Raw genomic sequence first — 13175 nt, forward strand, 5'->3', positions numbered from 1 at the left:
TGTACCATCAGTAAGGCTACCTTTAATCTAAATAAGGGTAAGAGTAGTACACTTGGTCAACTAGCCCAAATACAAGTCAATGCCACCATCTCTTCACTGTTACCTGTGATTAAAGCTGATACACCAGAAGGGGTGACCTTTATACTGTAAGACCCAGCCCAGCTGTAGTTCAATGATCTTATAGCTGGTTTTTCATCTGTCTCTGGGTTCTGTTCTTATACCCAGAATGTTTGACGTCACCTTTCTCAGTGGCTGATAGGGGAACCCAGTCCATCTCTACTCTCAGTACTAGCCTTCAAACCCTTTAGCTGGCAACCAGGGTCTGTTCCTTCAGACACCTTCCTGTACATCTTCTGTTCCCCAGACAGTGACTGCAGACTCTCCTTGCTGAAAACTTATTAGTTTTATAATCCCTGCCCAGTCTCTCCCCAGTAGGTATTCATTATCAATTATATTTTCTTTTGGTTTCTCATAGGTGCTGCCAGGTACGTTAATTGACCTTGTAGTCCTACATAAATCCTTCAGAGCCTATCTGGGGTGCACAACCCTGATTAGTGTATTTCTGCTTATGTGGTAAATGGGAAACTAAAAAGGAACTTAAAACAGATAATCTGCATAATAAGAATTTATTTGCATTACTGTAATGAATTGAGCAAAATTTCTCCCGTAAAATAGATCAGGCTAATTGGGCAATGTGTCATCTTCATTTTTCAGACCAGGAACAGCAGCAAAATTGCGGCTTCTAGTCCAGCATGAAATAAACACACTCAGAGCACTAGGGAAGCATGGACTTCAACCTGCCCTAATTGTTCACTGGGCAAAATGTCTTCATAAAACAGTAAGTCGGTAAAAATGTTTTTACCTTCATTAGAACTTAAGTAGTTATAACTATAACATCTTTATAGCCAGGGCTCGACAAATTACGGAAAACCCTACTCGCCAGACAGAGGGCCTCGCCACTCCCCACTTCCCCCCCAAAAAAGTTTTTTTAATGGCATAAATTCCTAATAAGAATAAGAACAGTAATTAAGTTATTAATAAATATCACCTGTTATTAATAACATCTTATAAACCTCTACCTTTTCTCTCTGCTGCCATGTCTCCTCCCCTTGCTCCATCAGCTCCTCTGGTGCCTGCTGCCTCCCAACCTCTCACCCTCCTCTGCTGTCCTGACTCCTGCCCTTCTCACTGCCCTCAGCCTTCCTGAGACCTGCCCCCTCCACCAGCCCTTCTCTCCCCCCTGTGCCCACTCCTCCAGTAGCCCCACTCTGATCATGTGAGCTACCCCTCCTCATCCCCTCTTCTAACACTTCCCTCTACACACCCTGCCTCTCTCCTCTGGTGCTGGTCCCTCCCCTGTAGGTGTCTGCCCTTTTGCTTCACCTCCAGAATCCCCTGGCACTTGCACCCTCCTGGTGCCTCCCCCTTCCCTCACTGCCCTGCCCCCTTTGCCCTCTTTTTCCCTGATACCCACCCCCTCACCACCCTCTTCCCCTCGTGTCCCTGTGCCATCACACATGCCTTGCTCCATCCTCGCCTTCCTCATGCCCACCCCTTCTTTCAAGCCTTCTCCCAGCACCTTCCCCTCCCCCCTCTAGCCCCCAATGCGCTTACCCTGTCCCCCCTCCCACTACCCCTTCCCTCCTGCCCTTTTCCTCATTGTCTGCACTTGGCCCCCTGGCATTTCTCTCTCCTGCACCCCTGTCCCTTCGTGCCTTCCCCTTTCTTCTTCTCCTGACCCTCTCCCCTCCTCTACCTGGCTCTGCCTTCCATTTTGCGAGGTTGCCGGAGCCTTTTTGAATCCAGCGGTCGCCAGCCGTGATGTCAGGATGCCACGTCACGCCAGCATCCTGGCATCTGCCGGCATCCCGCCCTCTTGCTCGTGCCCCACCTCCTCACGCCGGAGCTGCACGCAAGCAGCCCGACGCTGGGAATCACCGCACTTCCGCCTTCCCGGCAGTGCTCTGCTTCTCCACCAGCCGGCAGATCAGATGGGGCTGTGCCGCCTGTAGTGCGGGCTTCGGCCAGCCATCACAACGGCCCACCGGGCCAGTCCGCCCCTGCACTTGCTAGCTGGTACACTCACCTGCGGCGAGTAGATTTTATTTGTCAAGCCCTGTTTATAGCTTACATAATCTGTTTTAAGTGTTGTAAAATACTTCATCATTAACTTAACAACGAATAGAAATAAACTGAAAACTTATTACGTGTTCACCTGATCATGTTATGCCAAACGAAATAACTTTTTTTGCATTTCTTTTCCCAGTGGTCATTTGCTACTGGTCCTTTAAAAATCTCTCCTTTTTTTTAATATAGCTATGTTGCATTAAATAGGCTTGTTTAAGGCCGAGATTGTATGAGGTTCACTTGACGAGTCAGACAGGTGCATAAGTACCTTTTGAAGACTAATTGAAACAGTAGCAATCTGAAAAATATTAAGTAGCTGAAATTCCTTAAAAATGACTGCTTTTCTGCTTCCTTTACAGGGCAGTAGCCTAAACTCTTTCTATGACCAAAGGGAGTACATTGGACGCAGCGTTTACTATTGGAGAAAAGTTTTGCCTATTCTGGAAATCATCAAAAAGAAGAAAAGTGTTCCTGAACCTATTGATCCTTTGTTCAAACACTTCCATAGTGCAGATATACAGGTACGAACATAAGCTGGATAAGATTGAAGGGCTGAAAGTTACCTGAAGCTTGCTCTATTGTGGAGCTATGTTGTATTGGTTCACTGGCAGTTTGGAAAAATCTTGTGTTTTTGCATTGATACATAACCTTTTTTAATGAACAAAGTTGGAAGAGACTTCAATTTGGAACCATCAAAATATTTTGTGTTTGAATTTTGGACACCTGCCTTTTGAAATAAAATCAAATAACATTTGGGGCTAGAGTCACAAAACAAATAGTGGTGGCCCCATTTACCCAATAGCCTAAAAGAGTACTTACATGGGATCTGGAATCACTGCCCCAGACTAAGGATTGGAACCCAGATGTTTTCCCTGTTGGGTGAGCATCCTGCCAGGCTATAGAGACCTTCTCAGAGTTTCTTTGGCTTAAGTATAAATCAGTTTTTATAAGTAGAACAGCTCCATCAAGGATCTGGGTCTACCCATACCTTAGGTTAGTGCCCTGACCACTGAACTGTGGAGTAAAAGGGGTTTTGTGACTCTTCCAAAACTGTGTAGCTGTAGCTTTGTTGGTCCCAGGATATTAGAGAGTGAGAGTGAGGTAATATTTTTTTAGATCAAGTTCTATTGGGAGAAGATACAAGCTTTTTGAGTTTCTACCCAGAGTTCTCCTCCAAAACCTGTGTAAGCTCGAAAGCTTGTCTCTCCCACCAATAGAACCTGATATTGCCTCACCCACATCTAAAACTGTTTTTGATAGAATCTTCTGAAACAGACACACATTCGCAATGTTTTTGTCAACTTAAATCTGCATTTTTCAGCTAAACAATGTTTTGGGTGGAAAAAAAGAACCAGCTTCACTTTAGTGCTTCAGATAAGTTAAGAATTGTGATTTCTAGTGGGGTTTTGTGCATTTCAATAATTTGGTTGCTGTCCTCACTACTTAACAGCTTTAATAACCTTGCCAGAAATTCTTCCTCATGCCTAATTTAACCTAGATCTAATACAGGGGTTCTCAAACTTCACTACACACTGATGCCCTTCTTACAATAAAATTACTACATGACTACAGAAGGGGGAAACAAAGCCTGAACCTTCCCAGGTTGGGGGGAGGGCAGAGCCCAAGGGCTTCAGCCCCAAGCTATGGGGCCTGTAACCTAACCCTGCCACCTAGCCCTTGGGCTTTAGTCCCTTGCAATGGGGATTGGGCTTCAGCTTTGGCTCCGGACTCTAGAAACTTTAAACCAGCACCGGCAACCCCAATGTGTACATGTTTATACTTATGCACTATAGATCAATCTTCTGGCATTGGATTTAGCAGGTCTAGTAAAGACCAGCTAAGTCAAATGCTAAGGGCACCCCTAGTTGGCACCAGTATTCTTGATAGTTGAGGACTACGGGGAACTGACGAGCATTTGTTACCATTGGCCTTCCACTGTGAGGACGGCGCCAATCTCACCTTAAGGTACGTTGACTCGAGCTACATTATTTAAGTAGCTGGAGTTGCGTATCTTAAGCGAGTCTTCCAGGTTTGTATATTTGGCCTCAGTCATGACTTGCAACCAGCTTTGCGGTCCCAACCCACAGTTTGAGTTTCACTGTTCTGGTGTTAAGCTGTTGCTCACTGTCTTTCATTATTGAACTCTGCTATTGCTGTGTCCAACCCATTAAAGAGAGCCGAAGCAGCGGTAGAAAATATGTGAAGAGCTGCACCATAATTCTTGAGCGCAAAAAAAAGGAAGAGCTCCCAACCAGCCAGAGTTATTGAGCAAAACGAAAAGGATGATGCTCCTTTAAAAACTGTGGGTTAGGCTTTTTGTCCACATCAGGCTACCATCAGCCACTGCCATTTTGCCACGTCAGACGGCTCCCCTGCACCTGGTGAGCACAGGGAGCTGGGGGCCATTTGTAGGGGTGCCTGGGGAGGTGAGGTGGAGGGGGCTTCACGAGCCGTATTTTCAGGGGTGAAGAGCTGCGTGTGTGTCTTTTAGTCTCTTTCCTTGTAATAAGTAGAATAACTTGACCAAACATCTTGCATGAGGCATAATCTATCATCTTTCAGTAACTGTTTTTGTTTGGACTTCAGCTTGATTCATTTTTCTACTGAAAAGCCCAGAGCTAACAGCAGTCTACTTAGTCTTCCAAAGGCTTGGTAAAAAGAAATGATTATATCATGGTTACTATGAGAAACCTCTGGGCCTTAGGAAAATGTAGTAGATAAGTGTACATGTAGGGATTTCAGGGTGTAGTAGAGTACACTATTAACTGATAAGCCCCATGTCCACCCTGGTGCTGCTGCCTCTGATAGAATAAGCTGGCTCCCCCAGCTGCATGGTGCTGCTTGCCCATACTGCTGCCTCTATCCGAGGTGGTGGCCGCAGCAGACGGGTGGCTGCCATGAGGCAGCTTCTGTCTGTGGCAGACCCAGGCTGCTTTGTGGTAGCAGCCCCTGTCCGCAGGGGATCTGGCTCTGGAGCAACCTCTGTCCCATAGGAGCTCGTACCTCCCACAGACGGGCTGTTCTCATCCCGTACTGTTGCTTCTGCATTAGAGGCAGCAGCATGAGGTGGCAGGCACCGGTCCACACAGAGAGCTGGTTTTTAAACTCTCTCTCCTTGTGGACCGGCTCCCCCTGCCATCCCGAGTAGAGCTGGGAGCACCCTGCTTGCCAGCTGTGTCCCTGGGAACTATCAAATGGTTGTGTAACTGACCGTATTTTGTGCGGTCACATGACTATTCAAAAGTTGCTCAAAAATACAAAAAGGACATTGACATTTTTAAAAGAGGAAATAAACTTCCGATTGAAATGCTTTTTTTTAAAGTATTTCCAGAATGTAAGGTTAAATGTACTTTTGTATCAAACAGTTGCTTAGTGGATGCAAGCTTTACTTTGTGTTTAGTTTTTGACAAACCTTCTTTTGATAGGTTTCTCAGGTTGCAGACTACGAAGAGGAGGCATATATAGCATTTGCTATGTTGGATGCAGTTGATGGAAAAACTGAGGATGCTTTGCTAGCACTTGAAGCTATTAAAAATGTTGTTTCATATTGGAATCTTGCACTAGTAGGTGTAATTTATTTTAATTTATGTTCTTAATACAATATGCTTAAAAAAAAAATTACCAGCATTCTCCCAGTTACAAACTTCTGCAAATAAGTCTGTTCCCCTTCAGTAGAGCAGCAGGTGGTAATGAGTAGGGATGTAAGAGTTTAAACTGTTAACCAGTTAACTGATAAGCTCATGCTTCTCAGTTCCTGTTAACTGCAGCAGCCCCATGGAGTTTAAACTGTTAACAGTATAATTGATGTATACTTTTTATCCATTATAACAGTTACTATTTTTATACATTTTTTTTACATGGGCTTGGCAGCAGCTCAGTAAGCCTCATCCTCTGGCCGTCACCCTTTTGCAGGCTCTACTCCTTGTCCCCGTTCACATTGAGCCAGCAGGGGACGTAGGACTCAGAGGAAGCAGGGGCATGGTGGCTGGAAACAAGCAGGATGCTGGCTAGGGAATAGGGTTGGGGATTTCCCAAACAGCTGCTGAGCCTGCTGCTCCTATTTTCCAGGAGTCTGGAACAGTGGGAGGTGCAGGAGGTTGTGCTTGCAGATAAGTGCAGGTCAACATGCAGAGCCAACTGTCCCCTGGCCTCTCCGAGGCCTGAGCCACCAAAGAGATGTCCCAAGTTAACTCCGCTGCCCCAGTCCTGAGTCCCTCCCATATATACTATCTCTCACACAGACTCTGTACCCCGCCCTGAGCCACCTTAGTTCCCACCTAGACCCTGCACCCGCACCTCCTGCTTTGAGCCTCCTCCCACACTCCAAACTCAGGTCCCCCATCCTGGAGCCTACTCTTGCACCCCAAGCGGCCTCAGTCCCACCACAAAGCCCACATTCCCAATCAGAGCCATCACCTGCCTCAACCCATAGCTCCTGCCCATACTCTGAGCCCCTCACTTTTGGCTCCACCCCAGAGTCAAGGCAGTTCCAAACATCGAATAACCCCAGACACCTAGAAAGTTAATCTATATAGAGCCCTACAAATTTGTGGATATCTGCTTATATCCACAGGTATCCACATCCACAGATATGGGTGCGGATATGTTGTTCATTTTTGCAGATCTGGATACAAATCTTGTATTCCTGCAGAGCTCTATTAATCTGGCACTGTGGCCAAAGAATGCCCAGAAGTCCCCTTTAGAATCTCTGCCTACCTCCTCATTTTCCCCTAAACTTGCCTTTCCTTAATCACCAGCCTTCAATGCTAAATAAACTATTAGTCAGTTTTATTGTTTTTCTGTTTATTAATATTGGAACAGTATTGTTTTCTACTATTTTTCATTGCAAATATACGGTATCACAGTTACATTGTGGGTCAACTAGGTTTTTGTAGGCTAGCCTGGCAACCTAAACATCATTTATAACATAGTTGCTATGGGAAAATATGTTCAGCATTCCAAATAACTGATTCTCAAACTCTTGGAACACAACCCATTTGTAAGTTGGGAATTTCCTGTACTTTGTTGGCTAGATTTTCCAGAGAAAGGCTGAAGAGATTGAGAATGATGCAGTCTCACCAGAAGAACAAGAAGAGTGCAAAAGTTATCTGCAAAAGAGTAGAGACTATCTATTAAAGATCATTGATGAAAGTTTTACAGACCCTTCAGTAATTGATAAGGTATGTAATTTGGTTTGCTTTATTATTGATGGATTCCATGTGTCAGCAGGAAATTTCATGTATTAAAATATCCTTTTAGAATTTGATAGAACATGAACACTTTCCAAATTCAGTATTTAAGAAGGACCTATACATTTTAAGACCAAACCAGGCAGAGTTCTCTTTTTATTCAGTGTCAACAGGCTTTTTTCTATTTTGAAATATTTCACATACAATTATTAAAAAGCTTTATTTTTAAAAAATGTGAAATCAATATTGTAGTCAAGATTCTGAAAATTAACTACAAGAAAAAGGAAGTTTTATTTTTGAACAAACATTAGGGTAAGGTTACAATGTAAATTAAATATTTGACTTGTTTTAACTCTATACCAATGATTTTACCCTGATGAGTATTGCTTCTAAATCATAGAATACTAGAATTGGAAGGTACCTCAGTCATGAAGTCCAGTCCCCTGCTCTCACGGCAGGACCAAGCACCATCTAGATAATACCTGATCTTAAATATCTCCAGTGACAGAGATTCTACAACCTCCCTAGGCAGTTTGTTCCACTTTTAAACCACCCTGACAAAGGTAGTTTTTCCTAATGTCCATCCTAAACCTGCTTTAGTGCAATTTAAGCCCATTCCTGCTTGTCCTATCAGAGGTCGAGGAGGAAATTTTCCTCCTTATAAATACCCTTTTAGATACTTGAAAACTGCTATCATGTGTCCTCTCAGCCATCTTTTCCAACCAGACCCAATTCTTTCAGTTTTCCCTCATAGGTCATGTTTTCTATACCTTAAATCATTTTTGTTGCTCTTCTCTGGAGCTTTTCCAATTTCTCTGTCTTTCTTGAAATATGGTGCTCAGAACTAGATACAGTAATCCAACTGAGGCCTAATCAGTGCAGAGAAGAGCAGAAGAATCACTTCTCGTGCCCTGCTCACAACACTCTGTTAATGCATCCCAGAATCCTGTTTTCTGCAACAGTGTCATGCTGATTCCTATTTAGCTTGTGGTCCACTATGACCCCTAGATCCCTTTCTTAGTACTACAGGCAGTCCCCGGGTTACGTACAAGATAGGGACTGTAGGTTTGTTCTTAAGTTGAATTTGTATGTAAGTCAGAACTGGTACATATTGTACCCCAGGTGTCCCCAATTCAGCCGCTGCTGAAACTGACCAGCGGCTGACTACAGGAAGCCCAAGGCAGAGCTGCTTTGCCCTGGGCTTCCTGGAATCAGCCGCTGATCAGTTTCAGCAGCGGCTGACTTGGAAACACCTGGGGTAGAGCAGCTTGGGTGCTGCCAGGTTGGTCCCTACAGTGCCAAGGTGCGGCACTGCGGGGACCAACCCGGCAGCGACCCAGCTGCTCTGTCCCAGGCGTCCAGATTCAGCCGCTGGTCACTGACCAGCGGCGAGAAAAGCCTGCCCCCCCCCCCCCCAGCAGACCAGGCTTTTCTCGCTGCGGAGGATGGGGGCAGCGGGACTGCAGCGCGTCTTGGCGGTGCCACCGCCCGCGTCCTCCGCGGCGAGAAAAGCCTGATCTGCTGGGGTGGGAGGGCGCACTAGCTGCACCCCCCCAGCAGACCGGGGAGACGCGGAGCAAAGCCGCAGAGGATGGGGGCGGCGCGTCTGGGCGGTCCCGCCGCCCGCGTCCTCTGCGGCGAAAAAAGCCCCGTTCATAAGTAGGGATCCAACGTAAGTCGGATCCACGTAACTCGGGGACTGCCTGTACTCCTTCCTAGATAGTCACTTCCCATTTTGTATGTGTGAAACTGATTGATTGTTCCTTCTTAGGTGGAATACTTTGCATTTGTCCTTATTAAACTTCATCCTATTTACCTTAGACCATTTCTCCAGTTTGTCCAGATTTGTTTTGAATTCTAACTTTATCCAAACCACTTGCAACCCCTCCCAGCTTGCTATCATCTGCAGATTTAATAATCGTACTCTCTCTATGCTAATATCTAAATTGTTAATGAAGATATTGAACAGAATCGGTCACAAAACAGACCCTTGCAGAACCCTCTTGTGCCCTTCCAGCATGATTGGGCGCTGTTAACCCTTCTCAGAGTAGTTATTATCCAGCCAGTTATGCATCCACTGTATAGTAGCCTCATCTAGATTATTTCCCTAATTTATTGATAGTCATGCGAGACAGTATGAAATGCTTTACTGAAGTCTAGGTTATACCACCTCTACTGCTTCCCCCTTATCCACAAGATTTTCTATCCTATCAAAGAAAGCTATCAGATGGGTTTGATATGATTTGTTCTTTACAGATCCATGCTGCTATTACCTTTCCTCTTATTATCTTTCAGATGTTTGCAGATTAATTCCTTAATTATTTGCTCCATTTTCTTTCCTGGCACAGAAATTAAGCTGACTGCTCTGTAGTTTCCTGGGTTGTTCTTATTTCCCTATTTACAGATGGGCACAATATTTGCCCTTTTCCAGTCTCCTGGAATATCTCCTGACTTCCATGACTTTTCAAAGATGGTAGCTAATGATACCTCCTTTATCGGCTCCTTAAGTATTCTAGGATGCATTTCATCAGGCCCTGGTGACTTGAAGACATCTAATTTTTCTAAGTAATTTTTATCTTGTTCGGTTTTTTATTTTAACTTCTAAATCTACCCCCTTTTCACTTGCATTCACTGTTAGGCATCTAGTCACCATCAATGTTCTTGGTGAAAACGGAAATCAAGAAGTCATTAAGCACCTCTGTGATTTCCAAGTTTCCTGTTACTATTTTTTCCACTCTTCACTGAGGAGTGGGCATACCTTGTCCTTGGTCTTCCTCTTCTAATATATTTGTAGAATGTTTTCTTGTTATCCTTTATCTCTCTAGTAAAATGAGCCTGTTTTGTGCCTTCGCCTTTCTAATCTTGCCTCTACATACTTGCATTATTTACTTATAGTCATCCTTTGTAATTTGACTTAGTTTCTGCTTTTTATACGACTCCTTTTTGATTTTTAGCTCATGTAAGATCTCCTGGTTAAGCAAAGTGGTCTCATGCTTTCTGTCTTTCCTACTCAGTGAAATAGTTTGCTTTTGGGCCCTTAATACAGGAGGCCCCCACTTTACAATGGTCCGATTTACGACTCCCTGCATATACGACCTTTTCCGTAAGTGTAGAAGGGGCTGAAATCCCCTGACTTACGTCCGCGGCCCCTCATTTATGACGGCACGCAACTCCTGTCGTAAATGTGGGCTTGAGTTACAACGTCCCTGACTTGTGATGGTATCCCAATAACCAATCGCGTCACAAGTTGGGGGCAGTCTGTAACGTTTCTCTGCAACAGTCAACTGTCTTCAGTTATTTTTCCTCTTAGTCTTGCTTCTCATAGGACCTTACCTACCAGCTTTCTGAGTTAACTAAAATCTGCATTCCTGAAATCCATTTTCTTTATTTTTTTGTTCTCCATTCTACCATTCCTTAGAACACAAACTGAATGGTTTCATGATCAGTTTCACCCAAGCTGCCTTCCACTTTCAAATTTTTAACTGATTCCTACCTGTTAAATCAAGAGCACCTCTTTTCCCCCACCCCCACAGTAGCTTTCTCAACCAGTTTCTTTTTTCAACCTTCTGAAATAAAAAAAACCCACTGCAGTCCAGTCCAAGAACTTATTGGATGATCTGTGCCCTTCTGTGTTTTTTCCAGACATATGTCTGGATAGTTGAAGTCCCCCATCACCACCAAATCCTGTGCTTTGGATGATGATGATAGTTGTTTAAAAAAAAAAAAGCCTCGTCCACTTCTGCCTAGGTGGGTGGTCTGTAGTAGACCCCCTAGTATGACATCACCCTTGGGTTTTTTACCCCTTTTAACCTAACCCAGAGACTCTCAACAAGTCTCTCTTATGTCCATCTCAACTTCAGTCCAATTGTATACATTTTTAATAAATAAGGCAACACCTCCTTTTTTCCCTGCCTATCTTTCCTGAGGAAGCTGTACCCTTCTATACCAATATTCTAATTTATATGTATTGCCCCACCAAGTCTCTGTGATACAACTATGACATAGTTGTATTTATTTACTATCACTTCAAGCTCTTCCTGCTTACTCCCCATACTTCTTGCATTTGTATATGGGCATCTAAGATACTGATTTTACTTTGCCCTCCAGTTCTGCCGTGTCCCTATGTTATCTCTGCTATTATAGCCCATAGCCCCTCCCATTTGACTCATCTCCCAGGTCTCCATGTTTGTTTTTTACTTTGGTAACCTGTCCCTGTGAAACCTAGTTTAAAGCCCTCCTCACTAGATTAGCCAGTTTGTATGCAAATACTCTTCTCCTTTCTTGAATGGTGAACCCCATCCCTGCTTTGCAGTCCTTCTACAGAAGGAAAAGAGACTATTTAGACGAGTCTTCTTTCTGTTAAAGTTCATGCAGAAACTTATCATTTACTGTTTTTGTCCTGTAGTGATGTACATGCAGAATAGGCATTGCGCTTTGGAAAAGGCAAGTCACAATATACCATGTAAATAGTAGTTGACAGTGGCAAAAGCCTTATGGGAAACTGCCAAGGAAGAATAATATATTCAAAGCTAGAAGGTTCAGGTTTAACAGGTCAAACACTTTTACTCATCTAAACAAATAGATTCAGGAATAGTCAGTGTGATATGTGGTGTTTTTACATGAAACTTTGTGCTTACTTGTGCTTTATACTTGATTTGCACTTAAATTCAACATGAGAATATACTCCTAAGCCTTAAAAATGTGTGAATAAATCATAGCTCTTTATTGTAATTCTCTCAGTTACCAGTGCCAATAGAAACTGTCAAGGAGATGCTGGATACAGTAGTTCAGGAGCTTGGGGATTGTGGTGAAGAAAGCCCTTTCTTCAAGAATGGTCTATCTCAAATTGCTGATTCAGAAATTAAACACTCTACTCCATCACCAACAAAATTTTCTTTATCACCAACTAAAAGCTACAAGGTATATCAAATAACACAAAATTCTTGTGAAATACATTGTTTTGAATTCACGTGATAAGATTCAGTCATTGTTCTTTCAGTTCTCTCCCAAAACTCCCCCTCGTTGGGTAGAAGATCAGAAGTCTTTACTTCAGATGATCTGTCAGCAAGTAGAAGCCATTAAGGTAAATAAAAGCTAATTGAATTAATTTTTATCAAGGAATATGTAGTGAAAAGTGCTTCTAACACAGTATTTGTACTAATGATAACATTAAATTACAAATCTCATACTGTTAAAAATGGTGCGATATTAGAAAATTTCACACAGAAAATTTCAAAGTATTTGCGGGCACAGGATTACATTAACTTAGTATGCACAATTCACTACATGCTTTCAAAAGCTTCCAGGGCCTTAATATGTTTTCTGGGCATCTACATGTCAACTCAAAATTGCAAGCTCTTCAGATATAATGGGGCAGTTACTTTGAGTGACAATCTTAAGTCCCCACCAAGGAAAAAGCTGAGTCAATGTTTTTGTCAGGCTGTTGGTCAGGCTGTACCATGAGAATTTCTAGAGCCATACTCAGGCACTCAAGCATCCACATTTTGGATGCTTGCTTGCTTTCACCCTTGCTTGCTTTCTTGTGTGGGCTGTGAAAACAGAAAAGGGTTCTGCAAGTTCATTGCCCATGGCTATTGCAACTATTTCAGTCCCTCATCCCTGTCTTTTCAGGGACCCTTATAAAATCAGTCAAAGGAAGAGGTGGTTTATCTGCTTTGCATAGGAGCCATAGAGTAATGCTTCTCAAATTGTGAGCTGACACTCCTATGGGAACCCACAAAGGGTTCCTGGGGGAGCCAAAAGTGTTTGTGGCAGGAGGAGGGAATATGGAATGCTGGGTTCTTGGGGGTTTTTCCCCTCAATTTCAGTGTATTAATCTAGGCTTAGACAACAGACAAG

At 43.5% G+C, this 13175-nt stretch overlaps 1 protein-coding gene across 1 annotated transcript in view; it reads left to right on the top strand.

Annotated features, from left to right (window-relative positions):
* Nucleotides 1-13175, top strand: part of LOC102450376 (RANBP2 like and GRIP domain containing 4) — a 64337-nt gene that overhangs the window by 20329 nt on the left and 30833 nt on the right. The window contains exons 12-17 of the mRNA XM_075917913.1: nucleotides 715-838; nucleotides 2487-2648; nucleotides 5553-5690; nucleotides 7161-7307; nucleotides 12057-12236; nucleotides 12316-12399. Coding sequence (XP_075774028.1) covers nucleotides 715-838; nucleotides 2487-2648; nucleotides 5553-5690; nucleotides 7161-7307; nucleotides 12057-12236; nucleotides 12316-12399 — 835 coding nt within the window. The remainder of the gene's footprint in view (nucleotides 1-714; nucleotides 839-2486; nucleotides 2649-5552; nucleotides 5691-7160; nucleotides 7308-12056; nucleotides 12237-12315; nucleotides 12400-13175) is intronic.

This window comes from Pelodiscus sinensis, chromosome 1, assembly GCF_049634645.1.
Source record: "Pelodiscus sinensis isolate JC-2024 chromosome 1, ASM4963464v1, whole genome shotgun sequence".
Lineage (NCBI taxonomy): Eukaryota > Metazoa > Chordata > Testudines > Trionychidae > Pelodiscus > Pelodiscus sinensis.